At 38.1% G+C, this 27,893-nt stretch overlaps 2 protein-coding genes across 3 annotated transcripts in view; one reads left to right on the top strand and one right to left on the bottom strand.

Annotated features, from left to right (window-relative positions):
• Positions 1-14,297, top strand: part of Herc5 (HECT and RLD domain containing E3 ubiquitin protein ligase 5) — a 62,241-nt gene extending 47,944 nt beyond the window's left edge. For both annotated transcript variants that reach the window (XM_047566999.1, XM_047566996.1), the window contains 5 exons: positions 2,416-2,482; positions 3,360-3,430; positions 11,775-11,958; positions 12,040-12,142; positions 14,036-14,297. In XM_047566999.1, coding sequence (XP_047422955.1) covers positions 2,416-2,482; positions 3,360-3,430; positions 11,775-11,958; positions 12,040-12,142; positions 14,036-14,241 — 631 coding nt within the window. In that variant the 3' untranslated portion in view covers positions 14,242-14,297. The remainder of the gene's footprint in view (positions 1-2,415; positions 2,483-3,359; positions 3,431-11,774; positions 11,959-12,039; positions 12,143-14,035) is intronic.
• A 10,764-nt stretch (positions 14,298-25,061) lies between these two features.
• On the bottom strand, positions 25,062-27,839 carry Pigy (phosphatidylinositol glycan anchor biosynthesis class Y). The gene has a single exon (XM_047567278.1). The coding sequence runs from the start codon at positions 27,837-27,839 to the stop codon at positions 27,624-27,626; it is 216 nt and encodes a 71-aa protein (XP_047423234.1). The 3' UTR covers positions 25,062-27,623.
• Between the last annotated feature and the right edge of the window lie 54 nt (positions 27,840-27,893).

Genomic DNA, 27,893 nt, shown 5'->3' with positions numbered 1-27,893 from the left:
TGAGATGCAGTCTAGAAAAAATCTGTAAGACTGCAAACAGACCATGAGGGACTATTCTGATGAGGACTCAGAAGAGGAAAGGGTTAAAGAAGGCCTGTCTTCTTGAAGATTACCTAAGTAGTCATGATCAGAATGTTGGCAGAATATGGACAGTACAGTCTATTCTGAGTAAGTCTCAAAACAAGTGAGGGCTGGGTGCGGTGGCACATGCCTGTAATCCCAGTGGCTCTGGAGGCCGAGGCAGGAGGATCTCGTTCAAAGCCAGCCTCAGCAAAAAGAAAAACGCTAAGCAACTCAGTGAGACCCTTTTTTAAATAAAATATGAAAAGGGCTGGGGATGTAGCTCAGTGGTTAAGCACCCCTGGGTTTAATCCCTGGTACCAAAAATAAAAAAAGGGACTGAGATGTATCTAAGGTAGAGCATCCCTGACATCAGTCTCCAATACCTAAAAAAAAAAAAAAAGTGAAACTTGTAATCATAAAGGAAGTAGAACGTAAGGTATTGGGAAATTTGCAGCTTTACCTTACTGTAAAAAGATGAAAAAGCATGTTTGGGGGAGAACACCAAGGGCATGTAGCCAAGCAGACTTTGGTAGAGTTTAGTGTGGATTAGCTGAGGCCTGGCACTGTTCACCAAGGCAATGGGAAAACCACTGACAGCATTTGTCGAAATCATCAGGACTGTTACCCCCAAAGCGTAGGGTACAGAACTGTGTCAAAGGAGAGACCTTAGGCACCATCTCACCTCACAGTCAGTGCTCAGCAGTGCTTCAAATCTCTGCTCCCTGCGTTCTAGCACGTGCTCTGAAGATCCTGCTGAGGCTCTAGTGACCACTCCTCTGGAGGGTACAGGTGGTAAACATAGGTGCTAATGTTCAGGTGCTGCCATATCTGCAGGCACATAGAGCACACATGCTGTGGAGCTGTGGCTTCCTCCAGCTAGATTTCAGAGGGTGCCTCACAGAACCTCGAGGCTCAGGCAGAGAAATGCCAAAAGGTGCGACTTCCCTATAGACTCCAGAACAGTAGCACCACCAGCAAGCCACTCCAGCCCAAGAGAGCCACAGGTATATGTCTGCCACCATGGAGAGCTGCTAGCAGGGCTGTGCCCAGCAAAGCTGTGGGGGCAGGTTTCCAATCCCAGCCCTAGTGAAAGTGGGCCAGCCAAAGATCATTCTCAGACCTACAGATTCCCTGTTGTTCACCCTTTGGGTGTTTTTTGTTTGTTTTTTGTTTTTGGATTTAACTTGGGAACTGTTATCTCTTCTTTCTGTGTCTCTTTTCTAGAATAAGAATATCTCTTCTGTCATTGGAAGCACATAACTTGTTTGATTTCACAGGGTCACATTTAGAGAGTAATTTGCCTCCCTGTTATATCACAATATGGTAATAAAAATCTGGTGGGGGAGGGGAGGCTGCTCTGAAGACCTTTCCCAATGATAGGTATCGGTTTGGAAATTTCTTTGAAGCTACACCTGTGTCTTTTACATACTACTTGCACAGATCTCACCATGCTCTAGGTGGGACTTCCTCAGCCTACCTCACCTGCTCCCCTCAGGATTTGTTGTTAGTGGTGGTTTGGTCTCACCTTTATATTCCCTATGCCTGCCATGTTAAGGTCTGCTTGGATGCTAAATGAATAAATGAGTGTGCAAGTGAAAATCAAGTTGAGACCTGTGACTTTGAAAGTACGTATGAAGTACCACAGCATGACAGACTGGAAATCTGAAAAGATTGGGTCCCGTCCACTTGATGTAAACTGTTGTGAGAGGTGCCTTGAAATTAATAAGACAGCTGAATTTCAGTAGAATTTTTTTTAAGTTTTAGGTGGACACAATACTTTTATTTTATTTATTTATTTATTTATTTAATGTGGTGCTGAAGTTCGAACCCAGCCTCACACATGCTAGGCAAGCACTTTACCACTGAGCTACAATCCCAGCCCAAATTTCAGGTCCTTCTTAAATTTGATGATATTAGAAAAAGAGTTAGAGAAGGTCCTTTAACGCACTTGCTCTTCAGCTATCATATCTGATATCCGATGTTAAATAGGAGACTTAGTAATCTGTAAGTGAAATTCAGAAGCATAAAGAGAACTAACACCAATTTGAATGAATTAGTGTCAGTAAGCCTATTTTCCTTTTCTGGGTAGAAACCTGCATCATTGGGTTAAGGAAATAAGGCTTGAGGGAAAAGATTTTCAAATTAGAGGGGATCCTGCAAATAATCTTCCTGCATCTCACATTTTAGCTGAGCACAGGCCCAGTTGAGACTGTCAGTCCACAGAAAATGGGTACCATGAGCCTTAACATTTGCCTTTAGATTGGCCATGCTCTTGACTTTATTTTAGATGGTGATTTAAAATATCTGGTGATTAGGGATTACTGAACTTTTAAAAACAAAATTCTTTCTTAGGGGTTTGCAAACACTTCTGGATGATGAAGGCAATGACTTTGGAGAAGTATTTTACATCCATTTTAATGTGAGTAACAATAAAAACCTGATAACAATCAGTTTTAGCTTTGATTAACCCTTTACATACTTAACTAAATATCACCTTTTACTTTAAAAAAAAAATTCTGAATCATGTTAGTGAAAAGGGTTTTATTCCTTACTTACCATTAGTTGGGTTTATCAAATTTTATTTGTAACAACCAACCCTTAAGCTTAGTAGCTAAAACATGATTTTGGGTGTCGGGGCTGGGTCGTCTGCAGTGGCCTTCACCATACACCTGGTGATTGGCATGTGGGTTGGTTTATGAAGTGTCAACTGAAACAGCTGGTCTTTGTTCCATGTGGGCTTTTACTTACTAATAGGCTAGCTGAGGCTTCTTCATAAGGGTGGTCCTGAGGTAACAAAAGAGTAGAAAGAGATGGAAAACACTAACACACAATTTGCTTCTCGAGCTTCTGCTCTTGTCAGATCCCATTGGCCAAAGCACTTCATATAGCCACTCCAGATTCAAAGGCTGAAGATACACTTCCCTCTTCATGGGAGGTGTTGCCAAATCACATTGCCCCTTTTGGGGGAAGGGAGGAATTGGTGACCATTTTGCACATCTGCCACACTGTGTCTGTACTACATGTAAAGCAAATATTGAGTTGTGACAATTTTCTGATTAGTTTCTTTAATCCGATCAGTTAAGATGATTCAAGTTTTGAAGAAAAATCTACTTTTTCCATTCTGCATGATGAATGGTAGTTTTTTGTTTATACTTTATTACTAGTTTTTAATGACAAAGATGTACATACTTACACATTCTGTTGGAAGAGAGATTCACTCCAAAGTGTTTTTGTTAGTGATAAACCTGTTCAGAATTATTTTTGGAAATGTTATCTGAGTTCATTTGTGTTTACAGGTGCATTGGGACAGAAATGATGTAGACTTAATTCCTAATGGAAGCTGTATAGTGGTCAACCAGACGAACAAGTATGTACAAAGAAATGAAGTGTTTGGTTTCTATATATATAATATGTATTTCACTGAGCTCTAAGAATTCTTTTTATTTTTTTATAATTTTTTATTCCCATTAATCATTTTTCAGTAGGGCAGAGAAGTTGTGTGGTATATACATATACACATCATGGCATTCACACGGTAATGAATGGAAATGGCTTTCTCAGAGAGACCGCCCCTTTTCCTCCTGTCTAAAATTATACCAGCCTCTGTCCCTTTTTTTTTTTATCCCTTACTCTGCTTTACTTTTCTTTTAACTTCATACTTCACCTGCCTTTACGATTTGTTTGCTTGTTTGCTTGTCACTGTCCGCCCATAGTGAAAGCTGCATGGTGGCAGGGACTTGATCTGTAGGCTTCACCACTGCGTGCCCTGATGTCCAGTCTTAGAGTGGTCTACAGTGGTCCCCAGTATGTAGCAGGCACATCGTATTGAGGTTACTGTGGTATCTTGACTTCCCTGCACCTGTCCTCAAACAGGGCTTCTCCTGCTTGAACTTCGAATTGCTGGCATTACAGGAATGTGCCACTATGCCCAGCTTAAATTTTCATATTTATTACATAGAATTATAGTATCCTTTTATCAGCTTCTTAAAGTCTATGCCATCTATATCTGTGGTTCTCAACCAGGGAGGGGCAGTTTCGCCCCACAGAATGTCAGCAGTATCTGGAGACATTTTACTTTTACATAAATGTGGGATGTGTACCACTACCCTTGGCAGTTAGTACTTAGAGAAGAGAGATGCTGCACAGGTCAGCCTTGTACAACCAAGAATCATCTGCCCTAGAATGTCAGTAACACTAAGGTTGGGAAACCCTGGTTAGCTGATATCTCCTTTTGCATTCCTGGTAGGCAGTCTGTGCCTCATTTCTTTCCTTGATCAGTAGTGTTTTTTCAGTTTTGTTTTGTTGGTTTTTTTTTTTTTTTTTTTTTTTTTTGCGGTGCTGGGGATTGAACCCAGGGACTTATGCTTATGAGGCAAGCGCGCTACCTACTGAGCTATATCCCCAGCCCCATGTTTTTTCAGTTCTTTAACCTTTTGACTTTGTTGATTTTCCCTTTTGTTCATTGATTACTGTCCTCGACAGTAATGATTTCCTTTCTTTGACTTTCTTTTGGGTTTAATGTATGTTCTTTCTCTAATTTAACTGGTATGTATATAATTAGATTATTGATTTTTCAGTCTCTCCTATTTTCTGATTTATTCATTCAGTGCTGTAAATTCTGCTTGTGAGAATTAGTTGCCTCGGTGCTGAGAGTGTAGCTCAGTGGTAGAGTGTTTGCCTGTGTCAGATCCACAGCCCTGTTGTACCCTGGCAGACAGGTAGGTTGTGGAGAGGCCAAAGAAAGTACCTGAAGATGGCATGTGAGACGTGACTTTCTGTAAAAACTTACAAGAGAAAGTGACTGCTCCAACAAGAGTTCACTGGTGACTAAGGACAGGCTGAACAGGTAGCACCTCTGTTCCTCATGACACTGCTCTAAGAAAGGAGCATTTCCTTCCCTCACAGCACTTTGTCCAGTGGTAGATGGCTAGATAAGTGACACATATCCTCCACACAGTGTCTTCATCTCCCATTCCAGTTGCCAGATGGAAAAGCGTTTTATAGGTTAATTGGTAGACTTGATAGCATCATTAAGTTGTTTGGTTTACTTCGTTCCTTGCATGGCCAGTATTCCAGAGTACATGTAAATAAACAATTTTACAGAACAGGTGACATTAACTTGGCCTAGTTCTCAGTATTTGTAAGAAAAACAGTGTCCTGCAAGATAATATGTATCTAAAGCATCCTGTCCAGAGCCCACTCTCATTGTTCCCTGAACCTGGCTTGGGTCCTAAGAACCAAGGGGCATCTCAGGAACACTGACATTCTTACACTGTCAGTCATGTTATTTGAGTCTTGTATATCTTTAATTTTCTGTCTGCTTTTCCTGTTGGTATTGTGAGAGATATATCAGAATCTTCTGTTACATGTATGTGGATTTTATTATTTGTTCCTTAGTTCTTTTAAATTGTTAATTCATATATTTTAAAAGTATATTACCGTGGACATAAAAATTTTAGAATTGTTATATCTTCCTAGTATATGACCCTTTTTGTCATTTGGAACTGTATTATTTTGTCCTAGTCATGTGTCTAACTTAAGTGTAGCTGTGCTCAATTCATGTTGATTGATATTTGCATAGTATACATTTTCCATGCTTTGACTTTAAATCTTTCTGTGTCTTCACATTTAAGGTCCCCCCTCCCTTTTTTTTAAAGACTGTAACAAGAGGGAGGAGGGGGGTATGAAAAATGGTGGAATGAGACAGACATCATTACCCTGTGTTTATGTATGATTACACGAATGGTATCAACCTATATTATGCACAACCATAGAAATGAAAAAATGTACCCATTTGTGCACAATGAATCAAAATGCAGTCTGTAAAAATAAAAAAAATCTTAAATAAATAAAAATGAAAAAAGATTATAACAACTCTTGTCTTTCAGTTGAAGTAATCCATTTACATTTATTTTATATTTGTCTGATCAGAATTTTTGTTTCTTTTTTCTTTCCTATTCTGCTTAATCAATAATTATTTATTATTCCTTATTTTACCTTCTGTTTTATTAGTTACTTTTTTTTTTTGCTGTTCTAGAGGCTATCTTAGCAATTACAGCATGTTTCCTTGACATGTTAGAATCTCATCTAAGATAATACTTTTGCCATTTCCCAGACCATACTGGAATCTTAGAAGGTGGTGGTGGGGGTGCTCTACCACTGAGCTGAGCCTCCAGCCCTTTTTATTTTATATTTTGAGACAGGGCCTCACAAAGTTGCTGAGGCTGGCCTCAAACTTGGTTTCCTTCTGCTTTAGCCTCCCAAGTCACTGAGATTGTAGGCTTGCACCACCAGTACCCAGCTGTGGGCCTTAGTACTTTTGAACTCCTGTAATTTATGTTGTTCTTGAGTAATCTAACTCTGCATCTATTTCAATACTACAAATCGTAATCATTCTCTGGTGGAGTCAGTTTTCATTTGGAAGCTCCGTGGATTTCCTTTATATTGACCATCATTCCTTCAGCACTTCTCTTTTCACCTGGGATCACTTCCTTTCTGGAGGAAGAAATACTTTTAGGATTTCCTGTAGTTGGCTAGTTATTTATGAACTCCCTTAATTTTTGTTTTAAAATTCAACAGTGTCTTTATGAAGTCTTCACTTTGAAGAGGAGTTCAAACAGGTACAGAATGCTAGGAGGACTGGTCTCTTGCCATCTTAAAAAACACCATTCCATTTCTTCTGGCTTTCGTTACTCGGCTGAAAATCATGACTTGTCTTATTGTTCCTCTTTTAAAGTCATATGGGTTTCTTCTTGCGCTGCTTTGAAGGTTTCTCATTTTGTGTTTTGATCTTTTATTATAATATGCTTTCTTTTATTTTTTCCATTTTTTTTTTTAATCTATGGCTTGATGTCTTTAGGTTTGAAAAAATTCTTGACTTTTTCTAGTTTTCAAATCTAAATGAATACTGATTACCTGCTTCTCTTGCTCTGTGCTTCCATTCTAGGACTCCAGTTACATGTGTCCTCTTTATCCTTTAGTTTCATATCCTCCTGTATCCCCACCCCCCGTGCAGGGAATTGAACCCAGGGCCTCGCTCATCCTAGGCAAGCACTCTCCCACTGCTGCCCTTCTGTATTTTCTCATTTTTTTGGTTATTTGTGTTTCACTGTAGAAATTTTCTGGCATATCTCCCCATTCTCTAACGTCTTCAATTATATGAAGTCTGTTAACCTATTTTTTTTAATTTTTAATTTTAGTGGTTGTATCTTTTTTTAAGATTTCAGATTTTAAAGATGTCCGTTTTCTCATGAAATTTTCCATATTGCTGTTTTTTCCCTACACATTCATCATGCTTACTTATAGCCCATGTTGGTCAGCTTTAGGCTTATCTCTATTGTCTGTTTTCCTTCTCAACGTATAGTCAGTCATTTTCTCTAAAAACACCATAAAGTGTCTGAAGGACGCTGTCTTCCTCCAGAGAACACTCACTCTGTCCTCTGGTAGGCCCTAGAGTAACAGGAGTCAATCAGCTCAGCCCACTGATAGGCAAAGCTGAATTGAGGCAGGCTTGCAACCTTTTAAGGCTTAGTATACCTCTCATTCACCTCCACTAAAGGGCAACTCTTCAGGGGTCCCCTAAGAACCCACAGCACTTTTTCCCCTTTTACCTTGTAGTACGGAGCATTTAACATAGGTTCACATGTGGTAGGCAGTCACCCTTCCGCTGAGCTGTATCCCCATCTCTAAATCCACAGTACTTTTTAGGACCCCTTTTCGTTTCTTTTTTTAAGAGTTCCAGTGTAGTTTGCTGGTACACTGCCTGTCAATTTTTCCTCTTTTTTTTTTCCTACCTCTTTTTATTGGTGCATTATAGTTCTATAGTGTGATGAGATTTGTTGTTATATATTCATACGTGCACACAGTACAACAATATAATTTGATCAGTATCACTCCCCAGCACCTGCCCCACCCTCCTCTGTCCTTTTCTTTACCCTTTTCTTTTGTAGCTTCTGCATGTGAGAGAAAACATAGAACCCTTGACCTTCTGAGTTGACTTATTTTACTTAACATAATGGTCTCTACTTCTATCCATTTTCCCTCAAATGACATAATTTCATTTACCTTTATGACTGATAAAACTCCATTGTAATTACACCACATTTTCTTCATCCATCCATTGATGGACAGCTAGACTGGTTCCATAGTTTGTCTATTGTGAATTGTGCTACTATAAACATGAGTGTGCATATATCACTATAGTATGCTGACTTTAATTCTTTGGGGTAAATACCAAGGAGTGGTATAACTGGTTCATATGGTGGTTCCATTAGTAGTCTTTTGAGAAACTGCCATACTGATTTCCATGGTGGTTGTACTAATTTAAGATGCTACCAACAGTGTAAGTTTTCCCTTTTTTTTTTTGGGTGCTGGGGATCGAACCCAGGGCCTTGTGCTTACAAGGCAAGCACTCTACCGACTGAGCTATCTCCCCAGCCCCAAGTTTTCCCTTTTATCTCCACGTACTCGCCAGCATTTGTTGTTATTTGTATTTATTTATTTACTTTTGGTACCAAGGATTGAACCCAAGGGTGCCTAACCACTAAACATTCTCAGCCTCTTTTATTTTTTTGAGACTGGGTCTCATTAAGTTGCTAGGATGCTGGCTTTGAACTTGTAGTCCTCCTTCCTTAGCCTCCCAAGCCACTGGGATTACAGGCATGTGCCACGGTGCCTGGCCCTTATTTGTATTCTTGATGACTGCCTTTCTGACTGGTGTGAGATAAAATGTCAGGGTAGTTTTTGGTTTTGTTTGTTTTGGTACCAGGGATTGAACGCAGGGGCACTTAACCACTGAACCACATCCCCACCCCCAGTTTTTTTTTTTTTTTTTTTTTTTTTTTTTTGTATTTTATTTAGAGACAGGATCTCACTGAGTTGCTTAGGACCTCCCTAGTTTGCTGACGTGCTTTGAAGTTGTGATCCTCCTGCCTCAGCCTTGTAAGCTGCTGGGATTATAGTGTGCATCACCATGCCTGGCCTCAGGGTAGTTTTTTCTTTAAAAAAAATTTTTTTTTTGGTTGTAGGTAGGCATGGTATCTTCCTTTATTATTTATTTATTATTTATTATATTCCTTTATTATTTATATTTATTTTTATGTGGTGCCAAGGATTGAACCCAGTGCCTCATTTGTGCTAGGCAAGTATTCTATCACTGAGCTACAACCCCAATCCCCTTAGTGTAGTTTTGATTGGCATTTCCCTAATTGCTAATGATGTTGAACATTTTTTCATATATTTGTTGGCCATTTGTATTTCTTCTTTTGAGAAGTGTCTGTTTAATTTGTTTGCCCCTTTTTTAAATGGGTTATTTGATTTTTTGGTGTATTTTCGAGTTCTTTGTGCATTCTAGATATTAATCCTCTGTCAGAAGAGTAAGTGGCAAAGATTTTCTCCCATTCTGTGGGTCCTCTCTTTACCTTACTAATTGTTTCCTTTGATGTGCAGAAGCTTTTTAATTTTATGCCATCCCATTGTATTATTAACCCTTGGCATTATTTTCTGAGCTTTAGGGGTCCTACAGAGAAAATTGTTTCCTGTGCCTGTGTGTTGGAGTGTTGGTAGTATAGCCATTTCCTCTAGGAGTTGGTGTAATCTAGGCCTTTGATCCATTCTGAGTTGATTTTTGTGTAGGATGGGAAATAGGAGTCTAAGTTTCATTCTTCATGTGGATAACTAGTTTTCCCAGCACCATTTGTTTAAAAAGCTGTCTTTCTTCCAGCATATATTTTTGGCACCTTTGTCAAGGATCAGATGATTGTACACATGTGGGTTTGTCTCTGTATCTTCTGTTCTGTACCATTGGTCTATGTGTCTGTTTTTATGCTAGTACCGTGCAGGTCTTGTTACTGTAGTTCTGTAGTATAATTTGGAGTTAGGTATTATGGTGCTTCTAGTATTGCTTTTTGGCTTAAAATTGCTTTAACTGTTCTGGGTCTTTTATGCTTCCAAATGATTTTTCTTTTTTTCTGGCTCTGTGAAGAATGTCATTGGTATTTTCGTGGGTATTGCACTGACTCTGCATATTGCTTTTGGTAGTATGGCCATTTTAACAATAGAAATTCTGCCTATCCATGAACATGAGAGATCTTTCCATCTTCTTGTGTCTTCTTCAATTTCTTTCTTCAGTTTTCTACAATTTTCAGTGTAGTAGTCTTTACCTTTACCTCCTTGGTTCGGTTTATTCCTAGTTGTTTTTGTTTGTTGGTCGATTGGTTTGGTTTTTTTGTTGTGTTTTGTTTTTGGTTTTGTTTTTTGAGGCTATTGTGAATGTATTATTTTCTTGATTTCTTAGCAGATTCATTGTTCGTATATAGGAAAGTTACTGATTTTATGTCGGTTTTTAAACCTGCTAATTTGCCCAATTTTTTCATTATTTCTAGCAGTCTTTTGGTGGAGTATTCTTCTTGGATCTTTTAGATATAGGATCATATCATTTGCAAACAATGCAATTTGACTACTTCTTCCTCTCCTATTTTTATCTCTTCTATTTCCTTTTCTTGCCTGGCTAGTATTTCTAGTATTCTATTAAGTAGAAGTGGTAAGAGTGGACATCCTTGTCTTGTCCCAGATTTTACTATGAGGTTGAGTTTGAGTTTTTCATATACAACCTTAATGATGTTGAGGTAAGTTCTTTCTGTCCCTAATTTCTTCAGTGTTTTTGTCATGAATGGGTGCTGAATTCTGTAGGACCTGTTTTCTTTGGTGTACTTAGAACTTCAATTTTTGTTTCCTCAGCTTCATGAGATTATTAAATTTTGCTGTTTTTTGTCTGCTTTCTTGGCATCTTTGCCTTTTAGGAATTTGGTAGATGCAGAGTACTGTCCTCCTTCCAGAGCCCTTGGCCTCTTACATTCTTATTTTGGTAGCCCAAAACAATTATTCTGTACAGCCCCATTAAATTACCAAATCTTGTACTGACTTTTCTGACTCTTCGCTTTCTGCCTTCTTTGCCTTCATCAAAAATTGGCAAATATCCAAAAGGGAAAAAAGAAAATGCTGGGCCCTCCTCAGGGAGCCTTCCTTCCCTGTAGAGTTGGCCTCTGGAGTCTTTTTTTTTTTTTTTTTTTTTTTTTTTTTGGGTGCTGGGGATCGAACCCAGGGCCTTGTGCTTGCAAGGCAAGCACTCTACCGACTGAGCTATCTCTCCAGCCCCGGCCTCTGGAGTCTTGACCCAGACTTGGAAGCTTTGTGCCAGATGTTTTTGTATTTTAGCTGGTGGCTTTGCTGGTTCTTCCCAGTGGCAGCATTTGTCTGCTGTAAGCTACTTCATCCCTGGTAGAAGGGAAAACTACCTCTTTGTGTTAACTACCAGTTGCTCACTGATACAAATTCAGGTAATTTGTAAGGGCACATAATAATAAAACATGAAATTTATTCCACTTCCCAAGCCCATTTGCTAGAGACTAATCACTGTAGCAGTTCAGACTGTATTAGTCCAAACTTTTGTTCTAAGTATTGATTCTCTTAACTTTGTGATCTTGAACAGTCATTTAACTTCACCATGTCTGTTTCTTCCTCACTAAAGTGTTCACAGTATGAGAATTTGTCTCAGAGAGTTGTTCTAAAGATTAAATTAGGATAACAGTGCACACAGTAAGCACTTCATAACTGTTAGGTGTTTGAACTTTTAGATTTATGCTCCAATTTGTTTTCAGGTTATTGCAGTCAAAGGAAATGTTTTTTCTTTTTTTTTTTTTTTTTTATTAAAGGAGAGACTATATTTCTAAGTGTGTTGATTACATCTTCAACATCTCTGTGAAGGCGGTTTATGAAGAATTTCAGAGAGGATTTTATAAAGTATGTGACAAAGAAATTATAGAAATTTTTCATCCAGAAGAACTAAAGGATGTGATTGTTGGAAACACAGATTATGACTGGGAAACATTTGAAAAGGTACATCGTGGAGGCCAAATTGATTAACTTCTGTTTTCTTTCCTGTTTCCTTAATGGTTTTTCTTTTTTCGTTTGCTCTAGAATGCAAGTTATGAACAAGGATACAATAATTCACATCCCACTATAGTGATGTTTTGGGAGGCATTACATAAATTGACTCTGGAGGAAAAGAAAAAGTTCCTTGGTAAGTATTATATCAAGGAATAGATCTGTAATCTTACATCCTTATAAAGGCATTAAAAATCTCAATTGTGATGGGCACCATCTGCTCAAATCATGGTTAGTGTCATAGCTACTCCTAGTCCAACCAAATGTTCCCTCTGTGCTAGCATCAAAAAATCAAGTGCTAAAGACAGCAGACGGAATCAGACGTCTCTCTCTTATCCGTATATATGAACACATTACCAATGTAACTCCACATCATATACAACCATAGTAAGGGGATCCTAATTGGAACAAATTATAATTTTTTTTTTTTTTTTTTTTTTTTTTTTTGCGGTGCTGGGGATTAAACCCAGGGTGTGGTGCTTACAAGACAAGCACTCTACCCAACTGAGCTATATCCGCAGCCCAGGGAACAAGTTATACTTATTCTCTGTATATATAATATGTCAAGATACACTCTACTATCATGTATATTATCTAGAAAGAACAAATAAAAATTTTTTTGAATAAGTGTTAAGGGCTGAGGAGGTAGCTCAGTGGCCAACACTGCTAAGGGGGGAAGAAAGTCTAGCGTTGATATAGGTGATCTTTTCCCCTGTTACTTCATCCCTGCTTTCTGCTTTTAAATTTTTTCTTATTTTTTTCCTCCAGGCTAAATTTTGAGTATTCTTTCTGCAATCCTGTAACCCTTGAATTATCTAACCTTTGTAGGATTTACCAAAATAATTCGTTAGGGTAATTTTTACTGTTGCTATATCATTATCATTGTTGCTGTACACAAGCTATTTTGCCTGTGTTTCCAAGTCTGTTCTAACTCACCTCCTAAGTTTTGATCTCCATTTTATACTCACCTGGTGATTTTCAGTTGCTTACTGTTTCCTTACTTTCAAGAAACTGATCCTCGTGTTCTTGTTTTTGTGGATGACATGTTTGTTGGACAGCACTCAGTTACCCTGCTGCCAGCTGCCAACCTCTGTAGACTTTAACTCCCAGAGGAGTCGTTTCCTGAGCTCACCTTGCACTCCTGCGTCTGGGCTCTCTCTGATGTTTCTTCTCCTGCCTTGAGCCTCACCTACCTCCTTGTTTCCCCTCTAAACCTTCCCTGCCCCCTTAATGGTTGAACATTACTCTAAACTCTTCTCCAGTCTCTCTGATCTCAAACACAGCATGTACACAGAAGGCTTTTAATTCTTTGACTGTCTTATTTACTCTTGTTTTTGTGTGTCTTGTTTTATACATAAATCTATATAGGATCCCTCCCTTATCTGTGGTTTCAGTTTCTCAACCACTGTGTGAGAATATTAAATGGAAAATTCCAGAAATAAACAATCCACGAGTTTAAGTTACATGCCATTCTGAGAAATGTGACAAAATCTTGTGCCATCCCAGACTGTCCTACCTTTTGTCCAGCATATGCTCACTGTGTTCACTCCCGGGTCACTTGCTAGCTCTCTCATTTTTAGATCGACTATCGATGTATCACAGTGCTTGTGTTCGTTCAAGTAACCCTTATTTTACTTAATGGTGGCCACAAAGTACATGAATAGTTCATGCTGGCAATTCATGTATGTTAAAGAGAATCTGTAAAGGGCTTCCTTAAGTGAAAAGTTTTGTTCATCATAACTATGTATCAATAGGAGAAAACAGTATATACAGGGTTCAATAAGTGTCCATAGTTTGAGGCATCTACTGGGGTCTTGGAGCCTGTGGATAGCAAGTGACTACTGTATTCCCAACCAGACTTGGGAATTGTTTGAGGGCAGTGACTGTGTGTCAGATTTTGCCTAATATGGTCCCCAATGTACTGTTTAATGTAGGACTCTGCTCATGGGCCCTTAGTAAAGTTCGTTTTTAATAAATAGATTTTGGTCTTAAGATGTAATAGGTCATCCTATTTTATTCTTCTTTTCAGTGTTTCTTACAGGAACTGATAGACTACAAATGAAAAATTTAAAGAATATGAAAATAACATTTTGCTGTCCTGAAAATTTGAACGAAAAAGATCCCATGAGAGCACAGACATGTTTTAGCGTTCTCTACCTCCCTAAGTATTCTACTATGGAAAGAGTGGAAGAAGCACTTCAAGTAGCCATCAACAATAACAGGGGATTTGGCTGACCCTACATTATAATCTCTACCTCTTTGGGGGAATATTTTCAAAAATAAACTTAATAACTCAAAAACTGACATAAAAGTCTTGTTCAATATTCAGTGTAGTTACCTGCTCTTTGAATATTGCTATCATTTCAGCCTGTCCCAATGAATGGTGCATACCTATAATCCCAGTGACTCAGGAGGCTAAGGGAAGAGGATCACAAGTTCCAGGCCAGCTCAGAAACTTAGCAAGACCCTGTCTCAAAACAAATAATAATTTAAAAAATAGTTGCTGCCATTGCCTGTAATAAGATGTATTAGTTATGAAATAGGTTAGACTGCGTCTCTGACACAAATATTTGCCTAATTTGGCCTGAGAGAGACTCTTCAGCTTAGGAGTATTTTTTCAAAAACTATTTGTCTACATCATTATCTATCCTTTTCTTTCGGTATAGATTCCCTGTAAGGTGGGAATGGTCATGTGCCCAGTTAAAAGACCATACATTTCCCAGCCTCCCTGGATGGTAGAGACTGATGGCAGTAGTCTGTGGAAGTTGTTAGTAGAAGCTTCTGAGGGACCTTTCTAAAGGAAACCTTTTAACTAACTGACAGGAACCTTTTTGCTACTGCTGTATTCTTCTTGGTAGGACACAGCATGACAGCTAGAGCCGCGGCATCTGTCTTCAGACCAGGGAGAAGAGCAGAAACCTTGTCCCTAAAGTTCTTAGGTTTCATGATTAGAAACTGATTAGTTCTGAACATCTTAGGAGAATAATTGATTTTTGTGTGTGTTTTTAAGGTACCGTGGTAGAGTCTATCATGGGCAAACAACACCCCTTACTGATAAAAAAGAAAATGAATTAAAAATGGTAGTATAATGGGTGAGAGGGGATTAGAAGACTGAAGTTAAAGATGGACTGAGGACTAGGATTGAAAGCTGTCAAACCAGAAAAAGGGGCTCAAAGTCTTCTCAGTAGGCAAATGAAGTTTTGTGACCTGTGGAGTCAGGAGATAGGAGCTACTGGTGTTCCATGTGAAAAGTAACTGCATCTTAGGCATCTTTGATGTGCCCTTGTCCCAGCACATTCAGTTCAAATATGCTTCAGTGTGTTCACAAAGTAGATCATTTTATCTATTTAGATCAAGATAGAATAATGTTTCCAAAGAGTTGTGTTTTAGATGAAGGGGGGACAGTGAAAATTGTTCAGAATCATATTTCTGTGTGTACCAGATATTTGGATTAGTGGGTCTCGACCTCCATTTCACCCTCCTATTGAGAGGTTGGAAAGGAAAAAGGTACATTTCTCAGGTTCCCTTAATAGCTAGGGCTCTGTATGCCAACCTGATGCATTGCACTTGCAAAGGATTTGCACCGTGACCAGAAAGGTGCAGACCATCGTGGTGGGGTGGGCAGTGAAGGCCGCGGGAGCATCAGCAGAGGGAAGTGCTGCAGACAGTGACACTACTCGTCCCACTGGACTCACCAGCGTGGTCCATGTGGTGACTGCAGTGCTGGTAGCAATAACATCAGTGGAAACAGCAGCTTCTGACCCCTGAGGTAGTACAATCCTAAAGCCAAATTCTGAGGTTGCCTACTGACTTCCATTTTAATAACTCTTCCAAAGATTATAAGCACCTATTTCCTCTTTTTTTAAAAAAATTTTTGTAGTTGTAGATGAACAGAATGCCTTTATTTTATTTGTTTATTTTTATGCAGTGCCAAGGATTAGAACCCAATGCCTCACAGGTGTTCGGCAAGTGCTCTGCCACTGAGCTACAGCCTCAGCCCCAGCACCTGGTTCCTTGAATCCTATCTTTCTGCTGAAATGCCTGGGGTTCTGTTCTTACACTGACCTCTGATAGGTGTAGGGAATCACTCAATAGTAAACCCTTAAAAAAAAAAAAATCCTACAGTAAACAAATACATACACACACATGAACAAGTACTTGACATTCTTCCAGACACTGCATGGCTTTTCCTTAGTTAATGATCAAATAACTGATGGTTTAAGACATGCATGTCCTATGTATGTACATTTGACATTGCACTGTATTGATACCTCCTTTTTTTTTTTTTTTTAAGTATATAAAGATGCTTACCCAGTTTTGCCTTCTGTAGAAATTCCCTTAGCAAATTCTGGTAGATCAAACCATTCTAAAATGTTCATAAATCCTACTTCATGAAGATGATCATTAGCTTGAGATTTTCTGAAGACATCCAATTTGTCGAAAATGACTTCATCCTTTTCAGAATGAGATTCAGGTACTATTTGTGATGGTTAGTGAGTTCCCTAGTTTGAACAGCATTTTCTGCCAGGCTTACTGTGATGATATTCGTCCTTTGATATCAAACATCTACAACAGGACTTAACACAAAATATTTGTTACAAAATATTCCTTTTAAATAGACTTATGGGAGGGGAATTCAGATGGTCTTTAGCAGAAATGCAGAAACCATGATCTTTATTGTAACACCTCAAAATGCCATCTTGAGCTGGGAGCATTGGTGCATGCCTGTAATCACAGTGGCTCAAAGCCAACTTCAGCAACTTGGCAAGACTCCGTCTCTAAATAAAATGTAAAAACAGGCTAGGGATGAGGCTCAGTGGTTAAGCACCTCTGGGTTCAATCCCTGGTACCAAAAAGAGAAAGAAATACCATCTTGGAGTTGGCTGCAATTGAAGGCTTTTGTTACTTGTTTTTGTTTTGTTTGTTTTGGTTTTCCACTACTGGAGATTGAACCCAGGGATCCTTAACCCCTTTTATTTTTTACTTTTGAGACAGGATCTTACTTGAACTTTGAATCCTGTTGGCCTCCCAAATTGCTTGAATTACAGGTAGGAGCCATTGTGTCCAGCAATGAGGGGTTTTAATGTTTGAACATCAGATGTACAATATCTTTTAGCATATACTTTAATTAAGGAAGATTTTCCCCCTTATTTTTACTGTTTTATTTTTTGAGAATGTGGTACTCTGTCCATTTTTGGTGTTTATTTTAGTGGATAGTCATTTTCAGATAATTCTATTAGACTTTTAAGGTGTTTTTGTCCTCAGTCAGCAACCAATAGAAAATGGCAGTGCAAAGCTTGGCTCTCATTCCCAAAAGAGGTTAAATTGCAACAAGAAGAGAACAAAAAAAAAAAAAAGCTGTTTGTAATGACACCTGTAATCCCAGCTACTTGACACCTATCATCCCAATTAATTGGGAGGCTGAGACAAGAAGATAGAAAGTTCAAGGCCAGCCTCAGCAATTGAGTGAGACCCTGTCTCAAAAGAAAAAAGGGCTGGGATATTGCTCAATGGTAGAGTGCACCAATAGAGCAAAGTTTTAACACCTTGCCGTGTGTGTGTGTGTGTGTGTTTAGATGTTGGTAAACCTTTATTTTTTTCATTTATTTATATGCAGTACTAAAGTTTAACCCAGTGCCTCACACATGCTAGGCAAGCACTCTACCACTGAGCCACAACCCCAGCCCATCCTGTGTGTTTTTGCTTGCTATTTTATAATCATTTTATTGAGAAGGCTCTTTCTCAGCTTGGAATCTGAAGCCAACCTAGGAAAGGACTAAAACCAGTATGGTCACTTTTAAAAATACAATATATTTAGGGATAAATCCAACAAAAGTATAAAAGACCTGTACACCAAAAAAGCTAAGTTTTTATGCCAAGCATGGTGGCACATACACGTAATCCCAGCAACTCAGGAGGCTAAGGCAGGAGGATTGCAAGTTCAAGACCAGTCTAAGCAATTTAGTGAGACCCTACCCCAGGATTTAAAAGTACTGGGGATGTGATGTGAGTTAGTGGTTAAGCACCCCTACTTTCAATTCCCAGTACCAAAAAGTAATATTAGAAATTTTTTTAATTGTTGAACTTAATACCTAGATAGACATACTGTTTTGATTGGTCAGAAAACCAAGTATTGTTGGGGTATCTCCCCTATATTGATCTTTTATAGGCAATTTCCATTAGAATTCCAAGGAAACTTTTTTAATAAAACATTGACAAAATACTATAATTATATGGTAATGCAAAAGACCAAGAATAGCCAAAACAACTACTACTGGAATTTATAATGTTTAGCTACAGAAATCAAGAGATCAGGTATGGCATTAGTGTCAAGTTGGCAGTTAGATGAAGCAGAATAGAGTTCAGAAATAGCCTCATATTCATAGATGACTGATTTTTTTTTTTTTTTTACTAAGGAGCAAAAATAATTCAACAAAGAATAGTGTTTTCAACAAACAGTTCTGGAACTGTTGGATATCCATCATACAGAAAGGAAAAAAATGTATATATTATTTGTACTGTATACAGAAATGAAAGAATGCAGACGTAAATGTAAAATGAAACTTTCAGAAACATAGGAGGAGAAAAAAAATCATGTGACCTTGGGTTAAGCAAAGATTATTATATACAATAATAATATCCATTTAAGAAAAAATTGATAAATCATTATAATTAAAAAGTTTACTCTTGGAAAGCCACTGTTAAAGAGAATGAAAAGCCAAAGATGGGAGAAAATATTTGCCAATTATATATCTGATGAAGGACTTGTAGCCTATCCATGATATGTAAAGAAATTTCAAGAAAACTCAGATTATAACATGGCAAACATTTGAACAGATACTACTATTTTTTACCAAAGAAGATACATGAATGAAAAAAAGAAGCTCACTATCATTTGTCACCAAGAAACTGCAAATGAAAACTAAAGTAAGATACAACATCACACCACTAATTAATTACATTGGCTAAAATTTTAAAACTGACTGTACTAAGTATTGATGAGCACGTGGAAGAACTAGAACTTCCATATACTGTTGAGGGGAATTTAAATGATTGAACCACTCTGGAAAACTGGCAGTTTTCTAAAAAGTTAAACATATGCCTACCATATGATCCAGTTATTCCATTCTTGAGAATCTACCTGAAAATAAAAGCATATGTCCATACACATTTGTATGTAAATGTTCATAGCAGTTTATTAATAGCCCCAAACTGAAAAGAATGCAAATGTTCATCAACAGAAGGCATAAAAAATACTGTGGCCTATCCAGACAAAATACTCAACAGTAAAAAAGAACAAGATACTTACAACAGCATGGAGGAATCTCAAAATAATTATGCAGGGTAAAAGCAAATAAAGGAAACTTACATACTGTGACTTCATTTATATAAAATTTTTGAAAATGCAAGCTAAAGCGACAGCAGACCAATGGTTACCTGGTGACAGAGGTGGGGGTAGGGTGGGGTGGCAGGGAAGAATTACAAAAGGGCACTGGAAATTTTAAGGGACAATGGGTATGTGGTTTTGCAGGAATCTATATGTCCCCAAACTTGTCAAAACCTGTACTTTAGGTTTGTGCAATTTAATACGGTCTCACTTAAAAAAAAAAAAAAAAAAAAAAAAAAAAAAATTCCAAACGGGGATGGAATTTGCCCATCTTATTTGCCCATCTTGAGTCTTCTACTCATCCCATAGTCAGAAAAGAAAGATGATTGTCAATTCTGTTAAAATTGTTTCTGATGGGGAAGAAGTTTCTTACAGAAAAATTGAGTCACTGTCCCAACCAAAGAAACAAGCAACAAAAACAATTTAATATGCTTTGGAAAGTCTGTCACTATACCTTTTTAAAGTGTTTGATTACATAAATAAACATTTGATTTTTCCTCAGTAAAAATGGTGAGCAGGACTGGGGATATAGCTCAGTCAGTAGAGTGCTTGAGGTCTTGGGTTCAATCCCCAGCACTGCAAAAAAAAAAAAAAAAAAAAAAAAAAGGTGAGCATTTTGCCTGGGGACAAGAGTCTACTTGGCAACTTTGAGTTGAACATTAATTTGCCTCAATAACCAAAGGCGATTTTTTTTCATGAGTTACTTTGGCTCATGGTTTTGCAGGAGATGCTCAGGGTATTAGAAGATAAGCACATATTTTTGTTGGTTTTTTTTTGTGTTTGTTTTTTTCTGGGAGTGGTATACCAGGGATTAAACGCAGGGGCATTTGACTACTGAGCCACATCCCCTACCCTATTTTATATTTTATTTAGCAACAGGGTCTCACTGAGTTGCTTAGTGCCTCAGCATTGCTGAGACTGGCTTTGAACTCCCAATCCTGCCTCAGGCTCCCAAGCGGCTGGGATTAAGGGCAAGCACTACCAAGACCTGGCTAAACACACAAAAATTTTTGAAAGTGGTAAAAGACAGTAATTTGCTAAGAGGGTACAAGATACAAAGTCACTTAACAACACTATTGTTTTCCTGTTTTCATAAAATGGTTCTACAAAGTGGTACTTTCTCAAGCAAAGAAAAAAAATGGGTTTAAAAATAAATCTACTTTATTTCATATTTACAATGTGTTCTGAATTCTGTTTGTTAGAGAAGAAAGAACAACATACTACTTGCACCTGGCGCATGATGTTCACTCAGGAGAGTGGAATCTGAGAGTGGAATCACCTCAGGAATTGCCTGCCCCTTCACCACGTACAAACCCACTTCCTTCACCCTTGGTTTCTTCCTCCCTCCCTGCCTCTGACCAAACATTTCTTGCTCTGCACTTGTGCTCTGATTTCCAACTCCTTCAAAATCTTGGCATCGTTTCTCTGCTTTCCTCTATCTTCTAATCTTCAAATGCTTCACCACAGGCTCTGACGTATATATTCACATTTCTGCCACTAAGGTAATAAGTTTTCAGCCAGGTGTGGTGGCACACGCCTATAATCCCAGCAGTTCTAGAGGCTAAGGTCAGAGGATTGCAGGTTCAAAGCCAGCCTCGGAAATTTAGCAAGGCACCAGGCAACTAGTGAGTGAGACATTTTCTCAAAATAAAGAGCTTGGGGATGTGGCTCAGTGGTTAAGCGCCCTTGGTTCAATCTCTGGTGCCAAAAAAATAAAAAATAAATAAGCTTAAATTCCCCTTTTGCTGTGTATTTCCTTTCTCTTCTTTGTTTTCAAAAAAATCTACTGTCGCTGTCTCTACTTCCTACCTTATCCTCCCTCCAGTGCCCTATTTCTTCCACTCAAATTGCCCTACTGGAAGTCTCAGGTGAGTTTCTTATTGCAAATTTCTTATTACAATACTTCTGTTACCAAAAGCTCGGTCCTTGGACCTGATGCCAATCTAATAATGAGGACACAGTTTTGAGAGAAAGAAAAGAGAAGTTTTATTCTTTACAAGCAAAGGAGAAACACAGGGGATTTCTGTCCTAGAGACTGTGATTCTGCCCATCAGAGGGAACAGAAGTTTTTTAAAGAGATAGTTCAAAAGCTATATTATATATATATATATATATATACATATATATATATATATATATATATATATATATATATATATATATATGCGCCTTGATGGGGGTCCCAGGTGTGCCTCCAGGGGACAGGGCATTAAAATTCACTTGCTAATTTGGGAAAGGGAGAAGAGGAAATAACATGTCCTTTTAAACGTATGCCTCAGTGCAGAGCAGCAAGGACTGTATTCAAAAGCGTGAAGAGGAACAGTGTTACACTCCTGCCTCAGCCTCCTGAGTCACTGATATTACAGGGGTGCGCCACCATGCCCAGCTTAAAGTCCAATTTTGTTGGACTTTAAGTCCTTCCTGATGTGCCCATGTATGGCTACAGTCTCACACCCCACCATTACCCTGCATTCTAGTAATTTGTAACCATTTCAGTTTCCTGAATGGGTCAGTCTCTTTCCTGTGTTTTCATATGTGCTTTCTTCTTGTGCCAGGGACCCTCTTCCCATCCCACGTCCTTTGCTTCCTCTTCCTCACTTCATTTCTTTGTCTGCCTTCCCTCTGTCTGGGTTATTCCTGCACATTTTTCAGGAGTCATGTCAGCTGTTGTGGTCTTCTAGTAGATGCTAAATAAATACAAGGTATGGCTACCTAGCTTCGTATTGCATGAGCACAGACCTCTTTTCTGATGCCTCTGAGTCTGGTTGATTTGTGTCCCATGAGTTAGCCAAAAGTTCCACCTAGTGGCATATGCAGAACATAACACCTACTTCTAAAGGCAGGATTTCACCAAGAGGGACAAAATGTGGAAAAGAGTGCCTTTATCCCCACCATTACACGTGGTGGTGAGACTCTACTATGGCGCCAGGCTAGTGAATAAGAAGAGATAGCCAACGGTCAGGCAATTGGTAGTTGGCCCCCATTAGGGTTTCCTTCATACATAAGGACCACGCTGGGAGGCTAACCTGTGGAAACGTTAAGGGACCCCCTCAAGTCCATTTTCAAATGTAAGGACCATGAGGCTAATTCGTGGGAACATTCCAGGCAATTGCTTTGTCCTGGAGCTGCAGGAGGATGGAAGGTGGAGATAAACCTGAATGGGAGTTATAGGAAGGATTAAAATTCAAAGGCTAAAGAACACAGCCAACAGCCTTGATACTTATTTAACATAGATATCTGTTTAAACATAGATTTTGGCCAATCCTCATATCCCAAAACTTTATAAGCCTCTAGGCTAGCCCACCAAAACCATATCCAACTATTAGGATATGCCCCTGAGTTCAATGCCCAATACCAAAAACAAACAAACAAAAAAACGCATATCACTTTGAACATGTCTCTTAATTAGCAGATAACTTGAAACCACCAAGACTTAGATTATTGCACTTTTTAAATAATAGGTCTATTGAGATAAAATCCTAATATATATACAGAGTTATAAATATTAGTCTCCCTGTATCCCTGGTTTTACTTGCCATGGTTTTGGTTACCTGTGGTTGACCCCAGTCCAAAAATATTGTTTCGACTCTTTCAAGAGAGACCAAATTCACACAACTTTTATTATAGTATATTGTTACAAATGTTTTATTATTGTTAATCTCTTACTAAGCTTAACTTATGAACAACTTTTTCATAGATATGTATATATAGGAAAAAACCGTTAAGTATATACTATCCCTATACTAGGGATCAGTACTCTTCATGGTTTCAGGAATCCACAGGGGGTCTTGGCAAATGTACCTACAAGGGGAACTATTGTGATTCAGACATGTAAAGTGTACAACTAAATGATTTTTAGTATATCCACAGAATTATGCAACATTAGCTGGGTGTGGTGTCACATGCCTATAATCCCTGTGGATCAGGAGGCTGAGGCAGGAGAATCCAGCCTCAGCAACTCAGTGAGAACTTGAGCAACCTAGTGAGACCCTATTTCAGAATAAAAATAAATAGGGCTGGGTATGTGGCTAAGTGGTTAAATGCTCAATCCCTGGTACAAATGAAAAAAAAAATGTAACGTCACCAATATCAATTTTTAAACATTTTCATCACACCAAAAAGAAGCCCTACACCTCTGGTGTAACTCCATATCCTCTCCTTGCCCTAGACAGCCACTAATCTACTGTTTCTATAGATTTGCCTTTTTAGTCAGCTTTTTCACTCTTGTGACCGAAAGACCTGACAAACACAACATAGAGGAGGAAAAGTTTATTTGGGAGCTCATGATTTCATAGGTCTCAATTCATAAATGGCCAACTCCACTCCTCAGAGCCAGAAGTGAGGAAGGATATCATGGAGGAAGGATGTGTTAGAGGAAAGCAGCTCAGGACATTACCAGAAAGCAGAGAAAGAGAGCTCCTCACGAGGGACAAAATACATAACCCAAAGTACACCCCCAAAGACCCATCTCCTCCAGCCACACCCTACCTTCTCATAGTCCAGTTTATCCCTGTGAGGGGATTAATAATACTGATTAGGGTAAGGCTCTCAACCCAATCATTTCACCTCTAAGCTTTCTTGCATTGTCTCACACATGACCTAATATTTAGAGTATAATACCTGCTATGGACATTTCTTATAAATGATCAAATAATATGTGATCTTTTATAACTGACTTCACTTAGCATGTTTTCAAATTTCACAAGTACTTCAGTTCTTTGTTGCCAACATTTTATTGTATTCATACTAAATTTCATCTATCCATTCATCAGTTGATGGACATTGGGGTTATTTCTATTTTGAGGCTGTTATGAATGATTGTTGTGAACATTTGCATAGAAGTTTTTGTGTGAACACAGGTTTCATTTCTCTTGAGTAAACACCTAGGAGTAGAATTGTAGACCCACTCTATATTTAACCTGCACAGACTGCTAACCATTTTTCTGATAAGTTGCAGTATTTTATATTCTAATCAGCAGCCTATGAGGGACTGTTTGAGATCTATTAAAACTGCAGATCCATTCATAAGAGTGCAAGTGGGATATAAAAACATGCTGTATTCCTTTTCCCCTCATTCTGTACTATTGTATCCATACTATATTCAAACCCAACAATACTTTGTTATAATTACTATACATAATTTGATGTCTCTTAGAGAAAAGGAAATCAAGTATATATTTATAGCATTGGTTATATTAACTTTCTTATTTGTTTTCTGGTTTTCTTCATGTATTCCTATGAATTCAAGTTACCATCTGGTATCATTTCCTTACTCCAAATATGCTTTGCTCACATTTATTACATGTTATAGGCCATAAGGAAAACTGTATATGTACTGTTTTCTAGTTTCTCTGCAAATCAACTAATAAATATGACCAGACATGGTGACACTCACCTGTGATCCAAGTGACTCAGAAGGCTGAGGTAGGAAGACACCAAACTTGAGGCTAGCCTCAGCAATTTAGTGAGATCCTGTCTCAAAATCAACAAAAAGGTCTGGGTATGTAACTCAATGGTAAAACACCCCTGGGTTCAATTCCTACTATGGAAAGAAAAAAGTGTACCATACAGATAGTAGACAAAATATAGGTAGTCACAGTACAAAGAAAAGCAATAGAATAAACATGTAGTTTTTTAATTGACACATACATATTTGGGGTACAGTATAGTTGTTAGGGAGCTCAGATTCCTATCCTAGTTTTGTTTTTTTTTTTTTTACAAAATACAACTTATGAACTGTGGTGGTTTTCTCTGCCATGTCCTACATAGAGAAAAGGGTTAACTCCTAGAGGAGGATGTTGGCAGTTTTTCTGTTATCCAAAAAGCTTATCTACTCAGGTCTGGCCATTCCAGCTCTGGCCTCTTACAACATCTCACCTAACTCTCCTTTATTTATAACAGAGGTAAAGGGGGTAAGGACTGGGAGAAGCTTCTTCTGTGATAATAGGATAGAGGAGTTAGGCAAGCCATTCTCTTAGGGGAAAATTTCAGGAGATGGAACCACTCCCACAAAGTGACACATACTTCCCAGCAGTTCCTAGAAGCCAGGCCGCTGCATTGCATGGTTCAACCTAGCCTGATTCTGCTAAATAAGGACAGTCTCCCACAATGAAGTATAGTCGCCCTTTTGTGCTGTAGAACATTAGAACTTACTTCTCCTAACCGAAGCATATGCTATTTAGATAATAAGGGTCCAGTCTTGAGTAAGAATTAGAATGTAAACATTTTGGTTCCTTATTCTATTTTTCTCAATAGAAAGTCTATTCAAAATGAAGATGCATATTACATAGTAGTTAAGACTGAGGCCACATTCCCACATGATTGCAAGTGGTTATCTTGGTAAGTCATCTATACTCAATTCCTCCTCTGTGAAGTGGTGCTAATATTACCTACTCTATAAAGCATACAGTATAATATGCCTAGAACTGTACCCAGTATTGCTTGAATGTTAACTAGATTCTATTAGAATCTATTAGATTCTATTAGTGAGACAATGGATAAATACTGAACTCCCTCAGGAGCATCATATCAGCTTCCTCTGTTAAAATGCTTAACTTCCCAAAGTAGAAATTAACTTCTCAGGATACAATGTTTATTAGCAAAACTGTAAAACTGTTTTACCCGGACTATAGTTCTAAGGTTGTTAAATGTGAAAAACAACTTGTTAGAAAATGACCAGGAACTTCTTGTCTTCCAGGTTAAATACTTTCAGCATGATTTTAAAATGTGACTTGTACTATTCATATATATTGAATTGATACAATAGAAAACGTATCTTTCTTTCTTTTTTTTTTTTGGTTCCAGGGATTGAACCTCAGGTGCTCTCGACCACTAAGCCACATCCCCAGTCCTTTTTTAAAAAATTTGAGGCAAGGTCTCACTAAATTGCTGAGGCTGGCTTTGAACTTGTGATCCTCCTGCTTCAGCCTCCTGAGTCAGGAGAATTATAGGTGTGCACCACTGTACCTGACAATTTAACATGTTTTTATGTTTTCTTGATGTGGGGGAGGGAATCACTGTCTAAATATTCTGTTCAATTACTTTGATGCTAATAAAGAATCAATTAATCTTTGGACTAGGAATGTAGCTTAGTGGTAAAGTGTTTGCCTAGCATGCAAGAGGCCCTAGGTTCAATTCTCAGCACAGGAAAAAAAAAAAATCAATTAAATTATACTTCAATTAAGTTTCTTAAGGTAACTACTGGAACATTTATGCTATGCTTCAGTTCTCAATCAATCCTGTTCAAAGTTCTAGAAAACTCAAGGTTCAAGCCCTTAGTGCCAAATAGATTTACCAAAGCAGGAAAAAACTAAAGTATGCCTCAAAACACAATCTTAAATTCAATAGGACACAATCAACTATATGCAAGTCTTCCCTCCCATTCCTAGCCTTATCTGCCAAAGGTACCCACTGTCCTGGGAAAATGATTCTATGTTAGATTTTAGTGCCTCTCTAAGCATAACATATATATATATATATATTTTTTTTTTTTTTTTTTTTTTAAAACCAGGGATTGAACCCAGGGGCGCTTTACCACTTAAGCCACATTACCAGCTTTTCTTTATATTTTATTATTTAGCATACACTTAAAAATCTATAATATTTTCAGTTTCCCTACTTTAGTACCATACTCATTACCAAAAACAAAACAAAAAAGAAACCAAACTAAAACCCCCTTGTTATGGGAAAATGTTAATTTCTTATTTTATTAATGTAAACATTTGATACCAAAGAGATTAAGGTAATTTTATGAATTCAGAGTTGTTTTAAGTACATGAAATTTCCATTTTACTATATAGTTTTATAACACTAGTTCAAATACATTTCTCTACAACTATTCTTCCAAAGCTTCTTTGGGATTAACTGAGTCATCCCTAACGTGGACGTGGCTTTACCACTAATCCTGAAGTTAAAACAAATAAAATTCCAAATATTAAGCTAATAAACGGTCCTCAGATAAATAGGGGTGTTAATCTCCAAGACATACTGTTGAAATGTTTTTTCTGATTCAGCAGTTCTAAGTCAGAATCTTCAAAAAACAGGGGCCGAACAAAAGCACAAAGACACTTATGCAGCTTAAACCTCCCATAGTCCTAAGCCCAAGAGAAGCAAGGCAAAGCAATATTCTTGCAAACTAAAAGGGTCTCCAGTATTTGCATCTAAATGACCTTTCAGAGATAGATACCTGAGACCTAACAGTAATATATTTACCATCTTGGCTGTGGCTGCATTAATTATGTCTAAATAGTTTAATACCCATCCAAGTCCAAAGGTGAAAGAACACATAGACTGGTATGGTTATTGGCAAGAGCAGACTATAAAAGCAAAGGCTAGCAGTACTGGTGCAGCCCTGTGGGAAGTTTTCTTCCACAGAGGCAGAGTAGAACAATCCTGCTAAAGAGATCAGTGGGATCAGAACAGTCAACGTAGGCAGAGACAGAAACATTCTTCTTCCCCACTTATTACACGCCACCTTGTTTTTAAAAGGTATATAGTAGTA

The sequence above is a fragment of the Sciurus carolinensis genome, chromosome 10, assembly GCF_902686445.1.
Source record: "Sciurus carolinensis chromosome 10, mSciCar1.2, whole genome shotgun sequence".
Classification (NCBI taxonomy): domain Eukaryota; kingdom Metazoa; phylum Chordata; class Mammalia; order Rodentia; family Sciuridae; genus Sciurus; species Sciurus carolinensis.
This window is presented reverse-complemented; position numbering and strand designations above follow the sequence as displayed.